Source organism: Strongylocentrotus purpuratus, unplaced genomic scaffold (genome assembly GCF_000002235.5).
Source record: "Strongylocentrotus purpuratus isolate Spur 01 unplaced genomic scaffold, Spur_5.0 spur5_scaffold_2, whole genome shotgun sequence".
Classification (NCBI taxonomy): domain Eukaryota; kingdom Metazoa; phylum Echinodermata; class Echinoidea; order Camarodonta; family Strongylocentrotidae; genus Strongylocentrotus; species Strongylocentrotus purpuratus.
The window spans coordinates 12764002-12785516 of NW_022145605.1; the positions used below are offsets into that span (position 1 = coordinate 12764002).

Consider the following 21515-nt stretch of genomic DNA (forward strand, 5'->3'; position numbering starts at 1 on the left):
ATCCAAACTATTTATAATATTGATATGAAAGTGCTCAAAATTAATGAAAACTAGATGGATCTTCAACTGCGCGCAGTCAAAAATGATGTCTCCGCCTTAGAGCGCTTTTACAAACCAAAACAGAAGCAAATTTTAAAATTCAAGTTTGATTGTAATACATTAACCAGTGGCGGATCCAGGGGGGGGGTTGGGTGGGTTGCAACCCCCCCCCCCCCCCTTGGGCGGCCCAAAAAAAAAAAAAAAAAAAAAAAGGAAAAAAAAAGAAAAAAAAAAGAAAAAAAGAAAGAAAAAAGAACGCACGCTGGAGAGAAACCCTTTCAAGTGCAAATATTGTGAGAAGATATTCAACTCATCTGGTAACTTAACCAAACACATGATAACTCTGGATATAACTATGTATTAAACTGTTACTTGATTTAAAAAGACGTTATCATGCACTGCTTTTTATGGTCTCCATTGTGTTAATAGATGCCAGGAAAACATCACTTACGGGGTTCAAATAAACACCCCCCAAAAAATCGGGTCGCCGCTTCGCGGCTCGTGGACGATGCTCCGCATCGTCATTATTTTGGTCAAACCCCCCCCCTTAGCAAAAAGCTAGATCCGCCCCTGATTAACAGATTCCAGAATATCATGATTATGAGTTATTTTCATATACATGTTTAACCCTTTAATCTTTGACCTCATGACCCTAAAATCTGATCAGTTTATTGGCTCTGCCAGATACATACATGTCCTGAATTTGATAGTAATCCATCCGTCGGTTCTAATGATATTAGGTTCACAAGCTAATTTTGCATACATAATGAGCCCCATGGCCTTTGAGCTTTGAACTTATGACCCCAACATCTAATCAGTTCATTGGCTTCGCAAGATACATACATGACTTAAGTTTGGTGGGATCCATCAATTAGTGTTGAGATAACGCGACCACGAGCTATTTTTGCATACATAATGAGCCCTGTGACCTTCGACCCCAAAATCTAATCAGTTTATTGGCTTTGCAAGCACAAGATACAGAAATGACCTAAGTTTATCGGGATTCAATCCATCGGTTCTTGAGATAACGAGAACGGGATGTAGGGACAGGCGAACAGACAATCCAAAAGCATAATGCGTCCGGCTACTTTGTAGCGGATGCAAATAATAAAAGATTTATTTTTAAAAAATATGAAAAAACAGTGACCCCATAAGTTGAGTTACAAATACACAGCTATTTGGGGAAAAAAATTGTTTACAATAAAAATCGTGTTTGGTATACCTTTGATTTTGATGCCTCAGAGGCCATTGTTGAGCAGAAGTCATCACTCAGCTTCAAACTGTCCAGGATCAGTGATCGAAGATTAGGCATGGAGCAGAGACCTCTCGCGTAGTGAGAGGATGCAGCAGAACCAAAAACCGATTCACAATGCTCTAGCTCCTCAATCTAGTGATGAGACAGGACAGGTTGAACAAAGTATAGATGACATGTCTGATTTAAATATTCTTGTCATTAATGTAACATCATAAACCTCTACTTAGACTTTTAAAGCAAGGGGAAGAGAAAAGGAGAGAGATAGAGATAGATAGAGAGAGAGGGGCTAAAAAGCCCAAGGGAAATGGGTGTGGTAAGAGCAATGAAAGACAAAATGAAAGTCTAATGTGATTAATTATGACTAGTTGGAAAAGAGTGTCTGCTCAAGCAGAATAATCTTCCAATCTACAGTGAATAATAATATCAAGTATAAACGACATGTCTACTTTAAATAATTGTCATTGTCATTAATGTAACATTATTAAGCTCTGCTTTGTAATGCAAAAGAAATAGAAGAGGGAGAGAGAGAGAGAAGAAATCCAAGAGGAAATGGACGTGGTAAGAAAAAAGAAAGACGAAATGAAGAAAGATAAACAAATGTCATCAATAATAGATGGCTGAAAAAGAGGGGCCATGTTTATTCAAGCACAATAATAATGTTGTATCCGTCTATTTACAATGCACATGTAAAAATGATTTCCGGCGACTATTGACAAAATTAAAATAATTTCTAAAATTATAATGCGAAATACTATTTGTACAATACATGCTTTTAAAACACGCTTGTATTTGAAGATATATCATTTTGACACAAAAGTTCATTCTATTCACATCATTTCTTTCCTTATCAGCATATAGCCAAACTATTCATGATATTGATATGAGAGTGCTGGTCACTGATGTGTTTTTTTTTTTATTCTTTTGAATGTGAAAAAACATTAACCCCAAATGTTGAGTTAGAAGAATGCAAAACTATTTGGAAAGAGATTGTTTTCAATGGAAATCGTGTTTGGTATACCTTTGATTGTGATGCCTCAGAGGCCAACGTTGAGTAGAACTCATCACTCAGCGTCAAACTGTACAGCTTCAGTGATCGAAGATTAGGCATGGAGCAGAGACCTCTCGCGTAGTGAGAGGATGCAGCAGAACCCACAACTGAATCCAAATGCTCTAGCTCCTCAATCTGGTGATGAGACAGGACAGGTTGAATAAAGTATAGATGACATGTCTGATTTAAATATTCTTATTGTCATTAATGTAACATCATAAACCTTTTAAAGCAAGGGAAAGAGAAAAGGAGAGAGATAGAGATAGATAGAGATAGAGAGAAAGAGGGGCTAAAAAGCCCAAGGGAAATAGGTGTGGTCAGAGCAATGAAAGACAAAATGAAAGTCTAATGTGATTAGTTGCAAAAGAAAGAGAGTGTCTGCTCACGCAGAATAATCTTCCAATCTACAGTGAATATAGTGAATAATAATATCAAGTATAAACGACATGTCTACTTTAAATAATTTTCATTGTCATTAATGTAACATTATTAAGCTCTACTTAGATTTGTAATGCAAAAAAAATAGAAGAGGGAGAGAGAGAGAGAGAGAGAAGAAACCCAAGGGGAAATGTGTGGTAAGAAAAAAGAAAGAAAAAATGAAGAAAGACAAAGACAAATGTCATCAATAATAGATGGTTGAAAAAAAGGCTGTGTCTGTTCAAACAAAATAATAGTGTTATATCCGTCTATTTACAATGCACATGTACAAATAATTTCCTGCGACTAATGACAAAATTTAAATAATTTCTAAAAATATAATGCGAAATACTATTGGTAGGATACATGCTTTTAAAACACGCTTTTATATAAAGATATATCATTTTGACACAAAAGTTCATTCTATTCACATCATTTCTTTCCTTATCAGCATATAGCCAAACTATTTATAATATTGATATGAGAGTGCTCGTCACTGATGAAAAAAATGATTTATTCTTTTGAATGTGAAAAAAAATTAACCCCAAATGTTGAGTTAGAAGAATGCAAAACTATTTGGAAAGAGATTGTTTTCAATGGAAATCGTGTTTGGTATACCTTTGATTTTGATGCCTCAGAGGCCAACGTTGAGTAGAACTCATCACTCAGCTTCCCATGGTACAGCTTCAGTGATCGAAGATTAGGCATAGAGCAGAGACCTCTCGCGAAATGAGATGCAGCAGATCTCAGATCTGCGTTGACGTGCATTAGGTCCTCAATCTGGCGATGTAACAGGACATGTTAAATAGAGCGAATAGTATAGTATTAATGACTGCTTTGAGAGAAATAGTTGTTTTTATACGCTCAAGGGAAGGTTAGAATTGTGCTATTGCCCGAGGCGTGCCGAGGGCAATAGCCCAATTGTAACCTTCCCGAAAGCGTATAAAAACAACTATTTCTCGAATAATAAAGCAGTCATTAATACTTTTATATGCCGAAAAAACGAGTCAACTTATGACACCACCTTGGCCTTTCTCTAGTTTATCTGCACGGTTGTTTTTTATGAGTGTATCTTTGAGAGTAGACTAGATCTAGATTCTAGTCTAAGCCAGGCGCAGATCCAGGATTTCTTAGGGGAGGGGGCCCAACTTTTTGTTGTTTTTTGCTCCCGAAAATTTGGAAATCGCGCCGGTCGAAAAGTCGCTCAGTGGGGGGGGGGGGGGGGCCAAAAAAGGTAAAAATCACGTGATTTTACATGATTTTTTTTCTCAAGGGAGGGGGGGGGGGCCCGGCCCCCCCCCCTGGATCCGCCACTGGTCTAAGCAAGATATTTTTACAATTTTGGGGTGGGCCGGCCCTGTGGGTAATATGGAGAAGAACCTGCGCTTTCATATGACACCTCACTTACTGAGTATCAGCTTCAGGATCACAACAGACAAAGGTTTGAATCTCGAATTGAAAAAAAAGACTGCAATCTCTATGGGAAGAATTTTAACACACAACATCGGGTGCGCGATCAGACACCCTGACTACTAGATTTATTTTCGTCTACGTCTATGCTTTTTTAGCAACTAAACGAACATGTTTATGGATAATTTCACGTACCCTTTTTGTTGTTCTTGCTGTCAGCGAGTCTTGCATTTGATAAGTTGAAATCTTGGGAGAGTTTCTTTAGCCATTTTTGTCTTGTTTGGAATTGTCGTCTTGTATGAAAATACCGACCAATTCTTCGCACACGTACGGTATCCTTGATCGCTCAAACCATTTTTAACATGTAAACCTATGGGTAACCATGGTTACTGGGATTTTAGAACTATTTTTTAAAACTATTACATTGGTTTGGAATTTTACCAGGAATTTTACAGGAATAGTTAAAGTTTATGAATGCAATTTCGACCAATCAGATGGCTGGATTTCTTAAGTGAGGTATATAATATTATATAGTATAGCCGAGATATCTACCGGGTAATTTATATATTTTTCATTGTCATTAACGTAACATCATTTAAAGAGAGAAAGAGCGACTGGGAAAGAGACAAAGAGAGGTAGAGAGAAAAAACCCAGAGGGAAATGGGTGTGGAAAGAGTAAAGAAAGACGTGATGAAAAAAGACAAATAATTTTTTTTAAAATATAGTTCAAAAAGAGAGATAGTGTCTGTTCAAGCAGAATAAAAGTGTTACATCCGTCTATTTACAATGCACTATGTAAAATTAATTGATTGCGGCTATCGACAAAACTTAAATAATTTCTAAAAATATAATGCAAAAACACACATTTATATGAATATTACTTTGTCACAATAAAGTCCATTCATGATTCTATTCACATGATTAATCTTTCTTGTTTGTAGTAGGTCCATGGTGCGAGACAAACTAAAAGATGAGGGGAGTTTATTGATAATCATTACATAATTGTTATATTGTCATATGCCATATGAAAAATAGAGCAAACTGATGTGTGACATTCAATAATTCTTACTTAGCATTTTTTTTCATAAAGCACGGACACAAGGAACAATTAGAGAAGTGAGGAAAAATAAAGCAATATGGGGGGAAAGAGAGAGAAAAAGAGAGAGAGAGAGAGAGAGAGGGAGTTGTGGTATGAGCTAATAAAGAACGATGAGGTGAGAATGTGATAGATACATTATGTGCATTTGTGATACATACATTCAGAAAAATGGCAAAAGACAGGGAACAGGGTCTGTTTGAGCAAATGAAACATAATGCACTAACGGTACTCACATATTATAAAATAAAATGTAATTTCAGATTCAAAGAGAAACTGAATCTTCAAATAACCACAAACTAGATGGAACTTCAACTGTGCGCAGTCGAAAATGATGCCTCCGCCATAGAGAGATTTCACAAACCATGACGGAACCAATTTTTCAAATTCAAGTTTGATTGTAATCCTTCAACAGGTTCTCAGAATATCCTGATTACAACCCATTTTTCATATACATGTATGACCCTTTTATCTTTGACCTCATGACCCTAAAATCTAATCAGTTCATTGGCTTTGCAAGATACATACCAGTACATGTCTTGAGTTTAATGGTAATCCGTCCATCGGTTCTAAAAATAATGTGATCACAAGCTATTCTTTCATATATAATGAGCACCATGACCTTTGACCTTTGACCTCATATCTAATCAGTTCATTGGCTCAGCAAGATACATACATGATCTAAATTTGGCAGGAATCCATCAATCAGTTCTGGAGATAACGCGATCACGAGCTATTTTTGCCTACATGAGCACTGTGACCTTAGAACTTTGACCTTGTGACCCCAAATCTAATCAATTCATTAGCTCTGGAAGATATACATACTATTATTATTATTATTTATTCGGCAAAGAAAAACATTACATATCAGTGTACACAATACAAAATAAGACATAATTATCAACCATTGGAACGCCAGGGACAGAAAATGACCTAAGTTTGGCAGGAATCCATCAATTGGTTCTTGAGATAACGCGATCACGAGAACAGGACGTACGGATGGACGGACAACCCGAAAACATAATGCCTCCGTACACTTCGTAACGGAGGCATATAAAATCATATTACTTCATACAAAATTCTAAAGTAAAATATTCAGAAATGAAATTTCCCTAAAGGAAGAAAACTAAATGACATTTCAGTTTACTGAGGAAATTATGCACAGCAGAAACATTCTTTCTCATTTTCTTATCTTATCAAGCTATTTTCATGTGAGTCTCTGTATTGATTAGATACTAAGCTACGTAGATATTAGACAAAATGTTTTACCTCCTCAATAAACCTGGTACAGTGTCAGTGAAGCAAATTTAAAATCCTTTTCAAGTTAATCTCTCGTTAATATTGTAGAAGAAAGTTGCACAACAGTACTGTTTCTTGTTTGCAATTTAACGTAGACTTTACGTGATACGCTGTAAGAAAAGTCTAAAATGCGTCAGAAACAGTAACAGAAATCTTGGTGTCGGGGGGGGGGGTACAAAGAATACAAGCCAAAGGTGATTAATTTATTTCGACATGAAATTCACTTTTCTGACCCTAATTACGTCGCCGGGGTAGGGTACATTGGCATACGATATTGTTTACCTTCTCTCCCTTGTTAATTTGAAAGTTACAGTTATATCAATTCGATATGATATAACTTGTTCAACGTACATCATCAATATTATAATATCACTAGTACAGCTGTAAATAATGGATAATTATGTTCAATCATGATCATACTTAGAGACCGATTTGAATCCAGCTTTTTCTATTGGGCTTGATATATTACAAGAGAAGATACATATTAGTGATAAATAAAAAGGAAAGGAAGAGGAGAGCAAGACCCTTTTACAAGCCTTTCATAATGCTTAGAATTCCCACCTTTGTGAAAAGCAGAGAATGAAATTAAGAGTGTAAATAACAAATCATTAATGTAATATTTTTCTTTATTTTATCAAGCAACAAATAGGAGTATGCATCGATTAAGAAATAATGATAATAATGAGTTAGGATTCATCAATGTAATATAATTAACCAGGCCCCTGATACCTTGGACTGTGAAGCTGCAGCTGACATTCCTGTGTAGAATTCATCATCCAGATGCTGGAATCCAGTGGTCAAGCATCGTAAGTTCTGTAATGTGAAGAGACCTACTGCTGCTGCTACATGTGACAATGATGCGTTAGCTTCAAAGGACTCGCTAACACCCAATGTTTCACGAATCGTAGGACTTCTTCTTACCTGTACAAAAAATAGAATTTTAGCATTAGATCTGTAAATTTTATTTTCCAATATAATTCTTCTTAAAAGTTGTTTTGCATGTGTCCGTTTCTAGTATAGTTATAAAAATTATCCCATGGTGTATATTATTTTCACCACACACAGATGGCATGGATGTATGTAAATAGTACCAAGGATATAAATACACCAAGACCAAGAAAAGAATGAATGAAATGTTTGAAAAATATCAATTGAATCAAATTTGAGTTATATATAATAATATAATCATTATGTGAATGCAAGAAGTAGATGAAGGAACGATAATGGTTATGAAGGCATATAACATGGCCTACATGAGATATTTCGTTCGTTTGGTTAATGGGTGACCTACTATTTTTTGTGAAGGATGCGCGTGTAGACGTGTGTGGGCGTGTGTTTCATTGCTTAGTCTTTGTTTGAATTTAAAACTGTGCCATGTACATGTACTATTGTTTTCCTTCCTTTCTTTTTAAAGAAAGTCAAGTTTTACACTTATATGAGCAAGAGGCAAACGATGATATGACTCTTGCTCTTGTACGAGACTAAAATTACACCTTGCAGCCTGCTTTAATACCCAATAGCAACAGGAGAACATTGCAGGTTCTAAATGATGATCGGCCAGTAGAACAGGAAAACAAACAATACATTGTGTAAGTCTCTTGTATTTGTATTTCCATCATAGCAAGATTGCATATATCACTGAAGGCTCAACAGATGACATTTCTCAACTAGATAAACAAAAATGAGCTACGTCTATATTTCTATATTCACAGAACTTACTACTTCTTTCCCTATTGACTCCAGTGTGAAAACATATGCGGCGATTGGATGATTTAACATAAGACCTGTCTTTGTCTTCAAAAGATTCCTGACAGGATCAATGGCTTCTGAATCATGACATTCAAAAGCAACCTCAATGATGTATTGTATGTCATCAACTTTCTTGCATAGAGCTTCTAGGACCGACTTTCCTACTTCACCTCCATGAGCTGCAGTGAAGTACAAGACATATCTGAATTCCTTGTAGTCTTCTAAAAGAGTTTCTGCCAGGATTCTGTTGAATTCTTGATGATCTTCGTGGAACAGTGATGCAAGGTAGAAACTCGCTATGTACTCCTGCAGTAACTTATGAGGGAAAGAGAATTCTTGGATGAATTGCTCTTGCTGACTTTCTCTGATTTGCAAGGGTGCTGGCCTTATTTCCATGCTAAGAATCCCGACCTCGCATGCAATCATTGCAGCCTCTGTACACGAGTCGAGCGCCTTTTCATCGAAGATGAGCTGTTTAACCAACAGACCTTTGAATGCGATACAACCAATATCTCTCATGCTTTTACTAGCTTTCTTCATGCGGCTTCCATAGCCCTCTTCTAATTCATTAGGTTTGGAAGAGTATTGCTCTTGAAGTGAAAAGACAAGACGCTTCAATAGTTGCGAGAATGTTTCCATTATCTGAATGTTTTCCTGCCCAGAAGGCGTTTTCCACAGGGTACATAGCATACAGCAGAATATCGGGAAAGGTGCCATGTACTCGGAAACCACTTGGTTTGTATCAATGAAGTTAATGAGGGTCGAAGCAGACTGAGAATCATCTTTGAAAAAGTTTTTGATATATTTTGACATGTTTTTCTTTGTGAAGCCCTTAACCTTACCAAACGTGTAGTGCTCATTAATCGGCATGATGCTCTTGATCTGATCTGCTCCATAAGGACGGGTTGTGATGACAACCGGGGTATCAATGAATCGTTCTCCTCTTACGATCGATACGATAGCGTCATTGCGATTTGGCTTCTTGATGTCGATTCGTGCTTCGTCCAGTCCGTCCAATAAAATAAGGACTTTTCTCTGATCTTTTCTGATATAGTCATCAACCCGTTCCCCTTTTATTTCTGAGTCATCTGGGAAATGGCCCATGACAGTATCCCCAAAGAATCCGCTCTCTTTAATCTCTCGAAATGATTCAAGAAAAAGCAGATTGATTTCTTGAAGAATTTTACCCTCAGCCCAATCAAGAGCTATCTTAGCAAACAGCGTTGATTTCCCTACACCAGCTTCTCCAATGAAAGCCAATCGTGTTACAAAACCTGTCGGTGTGTCAGTTTTGATGAATTTAAACAACCCATCATAATCTATTGACTCCTCCTTTTCCCCTTCCAATCCCAACATCAGGACGAGACTGACATAGATGTGCTGAAGCCATGTCCGTGACTCCGGGTTCACAGGCGATGTTTTGATCCGACCAAATTTCTTGCGATATCTACGTTTCAGTTGTTCTCTTAACCTCATTATGTCACTTGGCATCGCCTCATCGTCACCTGAAGAAAAAGAAAAGAGCATTATTGCAAAATAATGAGTACTGGTAAGTAAAATAGATACAGACTTGGTCTGAAATCACCGCTGATGGAATAGATAATGTATTGCTGTTTTTGTTTAAACAGGTTCTGCTGAAAATAAGTGTTCAGCCAAGGATAAACCCGGCAAAGAACCCGGCCCCTCCACCTAAAATTAATGAAATTAAGTTTGCAGTGGGTATGCCGGGTTGTCTTCGGTAACCAAGCTGTTTTTTAGTCGGGTGTGATTCTCCCTTGGTTTATCAATTCTAGCTGGATATACCACTGGCTTAAATTTGTATGCGTACCGGACTACCGGTATGTAAATGATCGTGGGACTCTGCTTTTAAAATCACAATTTTTCTGACGGTACATCAAACCTGTAATCACATAAAGATCATGAATATCAGGGAAAGAGAGAAGTTTTTTTTGTATAATTTTATGAAATAGTATAAAAAGTTACAGCATAAACATGATCTTAAATGACACGTGAATTAAGGACTTTAGCTCTACTGTTCATTATGTGTAACAAATTTGTTCATGTCTTCTCGTAATTTTGTGTGCATGCTTAAGATTGTCTTTTAGACAGATCAGAGGATACCCATGCAACACTCATCAAACTTTTTTGTAATTAAAGCTGTTTTTGGGTGTGGATACAGTTTGTAGAGACAAAATTTACTCAAATAAGGACATGACATATGATATGTGTGTGTGTCCTGGTGTTTGTGTGTGTGTTATTGTTTGTTTACATTCATGTATCAATCAAAAAATATTATTTACGTCTAGGGACCGACCTTTAATTTCACCATCCAAAAGGCCTTACTCAGTTTCGAACCGGGATAACCATACTTGAGCCAGTTTGTAGGCGAAGACAGAGAGCTGATTAAGAGAATGTGCAGCTAGACCATTTCACATCTCCGTATCACATATGATAAGTAATCAAGTTGGTTTATAAGTACTATACAACTATAAATTATAAAGGGAAGCTTACCACTGCAGCTGCTTGACGTTAAACATGTCTCTTCCACCTCTAGCGAGCCCGCTTTTTTTAGAGCAGCTCTTAGAGTTGGAAGTCGCTTGGATGATTTGACCGTCTCTGCCCAGTTCTGAAGCATCATCACGTTACCATTACTTGTCTTTCTACCTCCAGCCCAATTCGTTTCTAATGCCCGGTTGATATCAGGAATCTGGACTCCCAGCTCAATACCAAGTTTCATTAAATCGCCATCGTCTGATATAGCGTTTGCTACTTTGATGATGACGTCATCGAATCCATGTGTTTGACTCGATGTTTGACCGCTAGAATATGAAAATACAGAATTAAAGTATTTTATACACATCTAATCAAGCCTTCTATTCATTGGATATTACGAATTCCATTAGATTTATAATCTAACGAAATATCTTAATTAATTTTCAAATTCCTTCCTGCTTTAATAGTTCATGTCACCGGTATGTGAAATCATTATTTAACAGAGTTAACAATTCAATAATACACCGGTATATGAGCTGGTAAAATTATAATGAGCACTTGTTATTATTTTTTTCCTCAACGGGGGGGCAGGGGTTAATAACATCACCCCCCCCCCCACCCCCCCCCCCCCCCTGAGCAGAAAAAAGGGTCAAAATGTGGCTACCATCATTAAAAAAAAATATATAAAATAAAAAAAATCCAGGGGTGCCGGCCCGTCTTCTATTTTTTTTTTCCCAAAAAATAACATCACCCACCCACCCCCCCCCCCCCCCTGAGCAGAAAAAAGGGTCAAAATTTGGCTACCATCATTAGAAAAAAAAAAAAAAAAAAATCCAGGGGTGTCGGCCCGTCTTCTATTTTTTTAAATTTCAAAAACTTTTTTCTTCTTCCAGGGAAAGGGGCCCATGCACCCCTGTCCCCACCCTAGATCCGCCACTGGCATGCAGGGTTGTCAATTTCCCGAGAAATACTGAAAAACACTGGGAAATACTGGGAGATGCTCATTATGCATACAAACAATATTGTACAATGGGTAGTGGGCGACCATGTCACTAATGGCAATATCTTTCATCTTACTAAAATCCTTCTTTCAATTTTAATAGCCTCCAAATGTTTCTTAGAACTTAAATTGCTTGTTTTTACATTATTATTTAACTTTAACATACATGAATTCAAGACCTGTTCTCCTGTTGGCTGCCCATGAGCTCTCCATCTCATCGCATAAATACATGTACATGGATAAAAACCATACCACTCTGAAAAGTTTTTTTTTTTTGAAAAAAGAATACACAATCAAAAATAGATTCGTATATAGTACAACAACGTACTATGCCAATAGTTAACAAATATACATGTATTACAGAAGACTTATGCTAAACATATTTTTACCTTGTACTTGGTGTGTCATCACTCAGGGGTTCAGTCATCTCTCCGGTTTTCTGACTTTCTGCCATCGAGAATGGTATCCAGGCTGAGGAGAAATGTCAACACATAAATAGAGATACATATATCAGATATTATCACAAACATGGGGTACACGTATGGCGGTTCAAGGTTTGCCTGGGGCATAATTTATGTCCTAAAAATTCTTGACAAAGTTCAACTTTCAGAGATTTTGTTAACTCTCACTGCTCCGGTCACATAATTATGTGACAAACGGACGAGGTATTCTGAAACACACATTGCTTCACCAAAAAAAAAATGTTAATGGTGATCAGTTTATATTACTGCTTAGACCATGAGTCAAGTGTGCTAGATATTTTTGAGAAAAGTTGCAAATTATGTACAAGATCTGGAACAATTTAAAAAAAAGGAGTAAAGAGTCTTGTTTGGAGAAAGAGAGGTCGATCCCGGGTTCCAATCACCCGCCCCCCCCCCCCCTCCAGGGTCGGAGAGACCGCATGCGCGTTCCCCGAATCTCAGGGCGAGGGGTACTTTTCACGCGACGAAATCCGACCCGAGAATTGTAAAACAGGGGGTGTATTTGACTTTTCACTTGGAGATTTCTTTAATCTTTAAAAAGGGGGTTATCTCTCTTTGGACTCCTGAGAAAGTAAAAAAAGGGGGTTATAACAGGTTTTGAATATCATAGAAAAATTGATTTAGAGCGGTCTCGATAGCGCGAAGAGGGAGGGGGGGGGGGTTCAGAAATGTTGGCAGTCCTGAGATAGGGGATGCTTTCAAAGGGAGGGAACAAGCATACGCGTATCCTAAATAACACTGAGTGTTAACAAACGAAGGCCAGACACTATGGCCCGAATTCACAAAGCAAGGTTTGAGCTCAGACCAAGGTTTGAGCTCAAACCTCCTTTTGTTTCGCCAAACCTCCTTTTGTTCTTTACAAACCAGGTTTGTAAAAAACGCGTAAAACGCGTCGTATGACGCACATAAACCTCGGTTTGTCGACAAACCTCCTTTGTGAATTCGGGCCAATACCTCTGCATGTACCATGCTTGGTGTTTATTAATGATCTCTGTTTCACAAAAAAGTGTGCATAATCAACATGAATAACTAAGTTCATTATACTGTTACATACAAGTTGCAACTATATACACGCTTTTTGACGGAATTAGTAAAGTAATAAACCATTATCATGATGCATAAACTATGTAGGGAATAAGAACTGTGTTCGTTTGGGGACGATAAAATCAAAATTGGGTCGGTATATAGATAAGCCAATGCTCAATATCCCAAATACTAAAACTCCCTGCTCACACATATGTCAATGGACAATTGTATTCATCTCATAGAAATCATATTCACGTTCCAATATACGTCATTGCCATGCTTGTTTGCACATTCCAAAAGTTGATGGACGTGGACATTGAATTTGCATAAGTTGATTTTCCAATGTCTTTTTTTTATCGTTTTAACTAATGTTATATAGGTTAGCCCTAATTTCGTCACCTCCGATTTATATTAAATACTTTGTTCCGTTATGTATAATAATATTTGGCTATTGTTGTAATTGTATTTTGTAACACAGGATTCTCTTGTAAAGCAGATTTACTATGTACTGAAGATACTATCTTGTATATGGTACACACTACACAGAATAAATTAACGAATGAACGAATACATAGATTGTTTCTATATTTTTCTAGCAACACTCTTCGATGTTAATATTCCACTATAACTATTCCGACCCTTACTTTATCTTTATTACCTCAGCATAACCTTCAATTGCAAAATGAACATTACAAGTCAAGTCGACTCCCCTCGGAAGCTGGGAATACAGGTAATAATCATCATCATGGAACAATCGGCTTAAAAATGTATGCAAATCATGCCAATTGCTCTACGTTGCCCAAATTCAAGTAGTTCTCTGACGACATGAGATCACAAATCGTCATATTCATTATCAGGGGCGGCGATTTCTTTTCATGACCGGGGGGGGGGGGACGAAACGCGAGGAACGAGGGAGGAGTGACGTAATGAACAAAAACTTTTATTTTTTTTGGGGGGGGGGGGAGAAAAAAAATCTGAATCATCACCGCTCTTACATGTTACATTTCAAAGTGAGAGGGGGGGGGGGGCTAAAGTATTTGCGATCAAATAGAGCAAAGCAAGTGGCGCGTAAATTGGCGTGGGGTCCAGGGGCGGAGCCCCATGAAGCTCAGAGTTTTTAGGCATTTAATAAGGGTCAGATGAGCATATTTTGATACCTTATTTGTGACACTTGCATGCAGGTCCCTAATCGGAGTGGGGTCCAGGGGCGAAGCCCCCAGACGCTCAGCGGCTTAAGGCATTAACTGAACTTTAGGTATTAACTTTAGGCATCAACCAGGCGTCGACTTAGGGCTCTTGGTGGGGTGCAGGGGGCGGAGCCCCCGGAAGCTCAGGATTTTAGGCTTTTGAATATGGTCAGATGAGCTTCCAGTGGCCCGCTTAGGGTCCTGGTGGGGTCCAGGGGGCGGAGCCCCCGGAAGCTCAGATGTTTTAGGAATTTAATAATGGTCAGCTGAGCAACCAGGGGCCCGTCTTAGGGCCCTTGGTGGGGTTAAGGGGGCAGAGCCCCCGGAAGCTCAGAGAAAATCATGCCATTTCAGCAACATTTGTAAATTAGTCACTGGTTTGAAATAAACCACGTTTGAATTTTATCGGGGGGGGGGGGGAACTACCCCAAGCCTGAGTGAGTGAGCATAGTGAATGAGAGGGGTGAAGGTGACGAAAGTAACTCCCCCCTTACAGGTTTTGAAGTTTTGTTGTATTACAAAATTATATTCCTTAGGAAAACTATAGTATGAAAACAAATATATTTTTTTTCACAATTCACTTTTCTACAATATTTACTTGAATATTTTAAAGGATATTATGCGAGGGAGCATAGCTCCCGAGCCAGAAGATTTTTGGATTTGTATTTGTCTAAACGCTGCACTCTTGGGCCCTCCAAATCCTAATAGTGTGTTGCAGTCTTTAGTCAGTATTTGCTGTACATTTTTTTATTGCACTTTTTCAAATTTTCCGGGGGGGGGAGGGGACGACCCCCCCCTACAAAAATCGAGGGGGGACGTGTCCCCCCCCGTCCCCCGGGATCGCCGCCCCTGTTCATTATCATCATTAACAACAACAATTCTTCAAGATAAAGACCTGTTAATTTCATGTAGTGTATATTGATGACTTATAAATATCTTTGCCATAATAAAAGCGCAATATTTGAGATCCGGATAGTATATTTTCAGCAAAGAGGTCCTTAGGCGAAAACGTGCCCGTACGTCTGTATACACGAGGGCTGGAAAACAAATCCTCTATGAAAAATTTGGATTAAGGTGAAGCGAAACTTTTTAACCCAAAAAGGGTGTCGTGACTTTTAAAAAAGAGTGGAAAAGGCTAATCTAGTAGACTAAAGACTGGTACTCCCCCTCCCCCTCCCGAGTGAATGACCCCCCCCCCCCCCCCACACACACACACACGATACGCCACTGACTAGAGCTAAATGACTTATCATTGCCAAGGTTTATAGACTTAATGTTGAGTTCTGGGGAAAGGTGAACAATAATTTGTCAGCGTTCTTATTGTTCTTATGCAAGTGTGGAAGAATATCAGAGTAAAAATGTCCCCTGAAGAGCATGGCTCTTCAAATGCCTTCATATTCTATATAATTATGTCAAGTAACAGCTTAAAAATGAGGCCCCATTTTTATGCCACGTGTTTGTGTAGTCCCATATACATCTTGTACAGTGCCTGTTACTTTACCAAGACTGGGCCAATTTTCTTATCATTTTGATGACTTCAGAACCTTGCAGTACACACCAATTAATACTTATATTCTACATGATCCGACTCCACACCGTTTCTTCAAGTTCACAATGCAATCGGATGACCTAAACTCAACTTTATCTTTAAATAGAAATACCTAAAACCATTCTAATGTGGTTATAGTCCACTTTGTCATCATTCTCACAATGCTAGAAACATATTAGTGTTTAGGGTTTCTGAAATGCATGGATTATATGTCATTCTATTACGATTGGCTTATATTAGATGACCATTGCTACGATCATCAAAGTTGAGAGGCAACGAGTAAAAGATATTTTATACTCACGGTTTGCTTAGATCCTGCTATATGTGAAATGAAGCTTGAGATGAGGCGTCGAGTCCTCTCCTCAAAATTATTTATCCAATTGTAGCCGAGCTAAAAGGATTCATACATAATCTTGCCCAGGTCCAATAAAAGTAACAGGCAACATCCGTTCTGGAACGTGTTAATGTTAAAAAGAAACAAAAAGCGTTTTCAATTAAAAGGTCTCTTAATTGTTTCACTGTGTCATGCAGTGTACGTGTGGTATAAAATGATCTAGACAGCAATCTTATGCAGATTCCCTTTGTACAAAACATGTGCTTCGTTCCATCGGATTTTCATGTAGAAGTGACGGATCACCAGTATCAAATAAAAGACATATAGGCTGCGTCACGAGTCCGTATTTCACAGTCTGGTGATATTGAGCAGGTACCTGCAAGTCAGTCAGGTTATATGGTCCAAAATGAAACCAAAGGAAAATACACATCGAGAGCTATAACCAACCAAACAAAGGAATACATATCTCTTGCTCAGTGAGTCGTACCTGATGAACGTTGTGATACAAATATGATATAGTGGCCTGGGCATGGCCGCTCAGTATAGTAGAAACCTAATTAGTCTGTCCCAATTAAGACAGAAAGGAAACTGTTGTTAACTAACGATGGGAATGGGGGAGAGGGGTACCTCTTTTCACATAATTCAGTCATTTAAATCTAGTATAATAGCCAATCTAGATAATTCCAAATCCTCGGTTTGCAAATATTAACATGATATTTTCTGGTTTGTTAGGGGTCATGCTCTGGATTCCCAGTCAGTATTTGATTATGTTTTGAATCTGAACATTTGATTTTCGTTTTATGGATTCGTTACATTTATATATTCATTGTTATCTATATAAGGACATTTATACTGAAATTAGGAGCTACCACTCAACGATATTTGGCCCACAATGTTTGAGGAAACGCATTGACCTGACCCGGAAGCGATGGTTGGTGTACTCGCGCATGCGCAGATTCTATCCGTGAACTGGCTTATTCGAATGAAGCAGAAAATATCAAAGCATAATATAGGTCTAGTCTTACTTTGTCTCTTTTTTGTCATTTAAAAAAAAATCTCCAGCCACGGTGGCTGTGAGTGTCCGTGTGAGGAACGCATTGATGTGTAGTGCGTGTGTGTTGTGTTTATGTATGTGTGGTTGTATAGTGTGCATGTGTTGGGTTGTTGTTCTGTTTGGGGTTGGGTAATAATATCCAAGGTGTTATAAATTGTTTTATGACATGTTATAACTGATTTCATTTTTTTAATTTAATTATTGTAACTTGCGAATGGAACATGTAATAAGTTAATTGAATTATGTTATCATGATGAAAAAGAATTGTATTTTGAAGAATTATTTGTCTTTATTGTAAAAAAATTACGCTAAAACATATAGGAGAATGTGTGGGAGGGGGTGTACTTTGAAATTCCTTGCTTTTCCAAACACCAAGCAAACTATCAGCGAATCCTGACGTCATTTTGACATTCTTTTCAAGATGAAAATTCCTGCAAGACTCATTATTATACTGTAGTATGCCAGTGACATCTTGTTGGCAAATGCTTTCTTGACTTGTAGCGGGAGGGTGAATCCATTTATTATTGTGCTAATTGTAGATCAATGAACGACATATGGTCTGATTGACCATAAAATTATGTTGACGTGCGAGAGAGATTGTTTTAATATTTTGTATAATTACTATAGCCATGAAATAATTATGTCATAATGAAGGAAGGAGGCTCTTTGTGATGTTCAGAAGACAAAATCATCATGATTCTACAATTAAGTTACCTTGCTCGCAGCCTAACGAAGTTTCTTCTGTAAATTAAAATAATTGTGTTATGTAACTGATTATGTGTGTAGTGTTTATCTAGTCTTCTTCCTAGTTTATATTAAATGATAAGGGTTTATTCATAGACCCTGGATTTTACAACACAAGAGAGAGAGATAGAGATAGAGAGAGAGAGAGAGAGAGAAAGGGGGGGGGGGGAGGGGAGACAGAAGAGTGACTTTGTCTGGAAAACACACAAATCTAGGCCCGATCCTCAACAGTCATACCATGATATGGATTGGCACATACTTTTGATCATGTCATTATAAGTTGGTGAATAAGATATTCGACAAGGCTGGGCTTTCACAAGGGTAAAAAAAAAACATTTGAAAGGATCGACGTTCTGAAAAGAAACGTACCTTGATTGAAATCGTTTGTAAGATATTCACGCTGGTAGGTTTTACATAAAAGAAGTTATGATCATTGATTGTAACCTGTGGAGCGTGGGTGCTTTGAAGCTCAAAAACATGTTTGTCGCAAAGATTCTAAAGAGTAAAATTACAATCCAATATGGAAAACTATTTGGAAACTTAACGGTGTAAGCATTTCTAAATTTGGGAATTTATCAGTTCATGCTGCTTTGTTACGACCATTCCTGGCTAAAGCAATATGAGCAAAGTCCGAAAGACGTACTGTATAACAAAAGTGAAAAGGGAAATATTATTTTGGCTTCTGTTTATTACACTTTACCTGATATCCAGGTCCACCATCCTCAACAAGATTACAGATTATGTATATCTATTATAATGTAAGTCATGAAATAAGTGAAAATCCAACCTCCAGTTTTGGTTGCACTAAAGACAGAAAGAAATAAAGTGATAAAGGTAAATAAAGAACTACATTAAATACTTGGAGAAACTTTGTTCCTTTGGGGACCATTAAATCTTAACAAGGTCGCTATAGATATAGGCCAATGTTTAAAATCACAAATACTAAAATGTACTGCAAACAGATATAACAGACTGCACAAACATTTGGTAAACAAACATTTGGTAAAAACTATTGGCCCTTAAGTATATACTTTTTCTAATTTATTCAAGAAATGTTAGAGGCGGCGCTTACGGGGGGGGGGGGGGTTCAGGCCCCCTCTCTCACCCAAGTTACCCACAATTCCTCTTTTTGCGTTGTAGTGCCCCTATTTACTTCTGAGAAAAGCCCTTTTCTTTTAACTACTGATATGTGCCCCTATTCTACTCATATAGGGAGCTCTTTTACTTTTACAAGTGACCCTTGTCAGTTGTAATATAATGCTCTTATTCATCTCTGATCTGTGCCCCCTTTTTACGGTATGCAAAATACCTCTCTTTAGTTCTGATGAGTGCCCTTTTTAGGTATGAAAAATGCCCCTCGTCAGCTCCGATAAGTGCCCCTTAATCTTGTACACTTCTAAATGGCCTTCTTCCTTTTAAATAAAAGTGATTTAAATAATTAAAATAACAACAATAATAATAACAATATTTACAATATTGTATATTTTATAGCACACATATCCACCATGCAAGGTGCTCAAGGCACTCAAACATTACCCCGGCTCTGCTAGGCTAACGATTTTAGTGCTCACATCATTCAAGGAATTCCTTCCTACCGGTACCCTTTCAACACCTGGGTGGAGAGTGGCATATTAATATCTTGTCAAATGACATAAGTACTATATATTTTTTTTGCCCTCGAAAATTTGAAAATTCGCACCCCACTCCCCCTTTAGGCCAAGGGGAGGGGGCCCGTCGCCAAATAAAGGTAAAATTAACCTGTTTTTCCTGTTTTTCCCAGGGGAGGGGGCCCGGGCCCCCCGGACCCCCTCCTTGGATCCGCCACTGGTTGACAAGGCCCGGGCAATATGCCAATTTGAACGCACAGTCGAACAAGAGCAGGAAACTTTGCAACATTTCGCTTTCGACCTTACCCCTTATTGTAATCTTCTGCACATTTCATTACTTGAAAATTACTTGGTGCACACTTTTAGCATGTTAATTATACCGTAGACATGTACGATGCGCTATACCACCGCGGGGTTTGGTAACAAATGCATTGTAATCTTGCTTCTGAACGGGATGACATATTATAAAGAATAAAATCTTCCCTTTTAGAAATCATTTGTTATGCTTTTCACGCAAGCGGGTTTTGCATAAAAGATTCTTGTGATCAATAGCGGGGGCTTGTGAAACGTGTGTATAATGAGATTTCAAAAACATGTTGCTAGAAATAAAAAGGGTATATACATACCTGCCAACCTTTGAAGACTAAAAATAGTAATAATTTTTTACGAGGACTGTGACGGAGCGGAGCGACAGAACGAAGGAGCGAAGCGATCGAGCGGGGGTGGGTGTTGGAGAGGGCTGTCCCCCTCCCACGGTAGGGAGCTTTTGGTATTTTCAACATGTAGGAATGCCTTTTTCCTTCACTTTAAACTCATTTTTCAACACTTATGCAACCCCCTCCCCCATAAAAAATATTTTTAAAAACAAGGACTAAAAGCTCAAAATTCCCCTGATGAAATAGAACCTGGAGGAGAAAAATAAAGGGTTGTGCATAAGCGTGTAATGAGGTACTCGAATACCCAATTTTGTTGTTGTTGACACCACCATACTACGGTAGAAGTATCCCAGGTCCGTCACCGAAAACTCAAGCGATTTTACTTGGAGTTGCAGTTGAAGGCGCTGATTTAATAAAAATAATAGTAAACAATGCTGTTTTTAAAACCAAAGATGACGGACTAATTTTCCTCAGAGTCCAAACAGAAATCTGGACATTTGGTCCCACTTTCTGAGTGGTGAGTTGACAGTGATTGAGCTGTGAAACTTTTTTTACTCTTGGTACCATACCGGTGCTCTCCCGGGCACGCTTAAGCGTCGGCCTGGACAGTGCCAGGTGAATGGGCCCAAAAAAAAAAAATATATATATATATATATATAATAAAAAAATAATAATAAAAATAAAAAAAATCGTAATTTTATGACAAAAATCGTAAGGCGTAATTTAAATCAAAAAATCGTAATAATTACGCCAAATTCGCCAAAAACAGGTTTGTGTATACCAGGGGCGGCGATCCCAGGGGGACGGGGTGGAGGAACATGTCCTCAATTCCCCCAAGAAAATGTGTAAAAGTGCCACAAAAATGTATAGCAAATACTGACTAAAGACTGCATCACACTTTTAAGAGTGCAGCATTTGGACTATTAACAAAATGCAAATATCTTCTCGTTCGGTCGCTACGCTCCCTCCCATAATCTCCTTCAAAATTTTCTAGTAAATATTGTAGAAAATCTTGCATTTCTTCCCCCGGTCATGAAATGAAATGTAAAGCGGTGGGGAACTTGGATGGT

At 38.0% G+C, this 21515-nt stretch overlaps 1 protein-coding gene across 1 annotated transcript; it reads right to left on the reverse strand.

Annotated features, from left to right (window-relative positions):
* Window positions 1-699: 699 nt before the first annotated feature.
* Window positions 700-16875, reverse strand: LOC105440641 (NACHT, LRR and PYD domains-containing protein 3-like). The gene is made up of 8 exons (XM_030991695.1): window positions 16352-16875; window positions 12196-12277; window positions 10825-11132; window positions 8284-9818; window positions 7294-7485; window positions 3378-3539; window positions 2313-2477; window positions 700-1426 (listed from the first exon to the last, which is right to left on the reverse strand). The coding sequence occupies exons 2-8, from the start codon at window positions 12258-12260 to the stop codon at window positions 1235-1237; spliced, it is 2619 nt and encodes an 872-aa protein (XP_030847555.1). The 5' UTR covers window positions 12261-12277; window positions 16352-16875; the 3' UTR covers window positions 700-1234.
* Between the last annotated feature and the right edge of the window lie 4640 nt (window positions 16876-21515).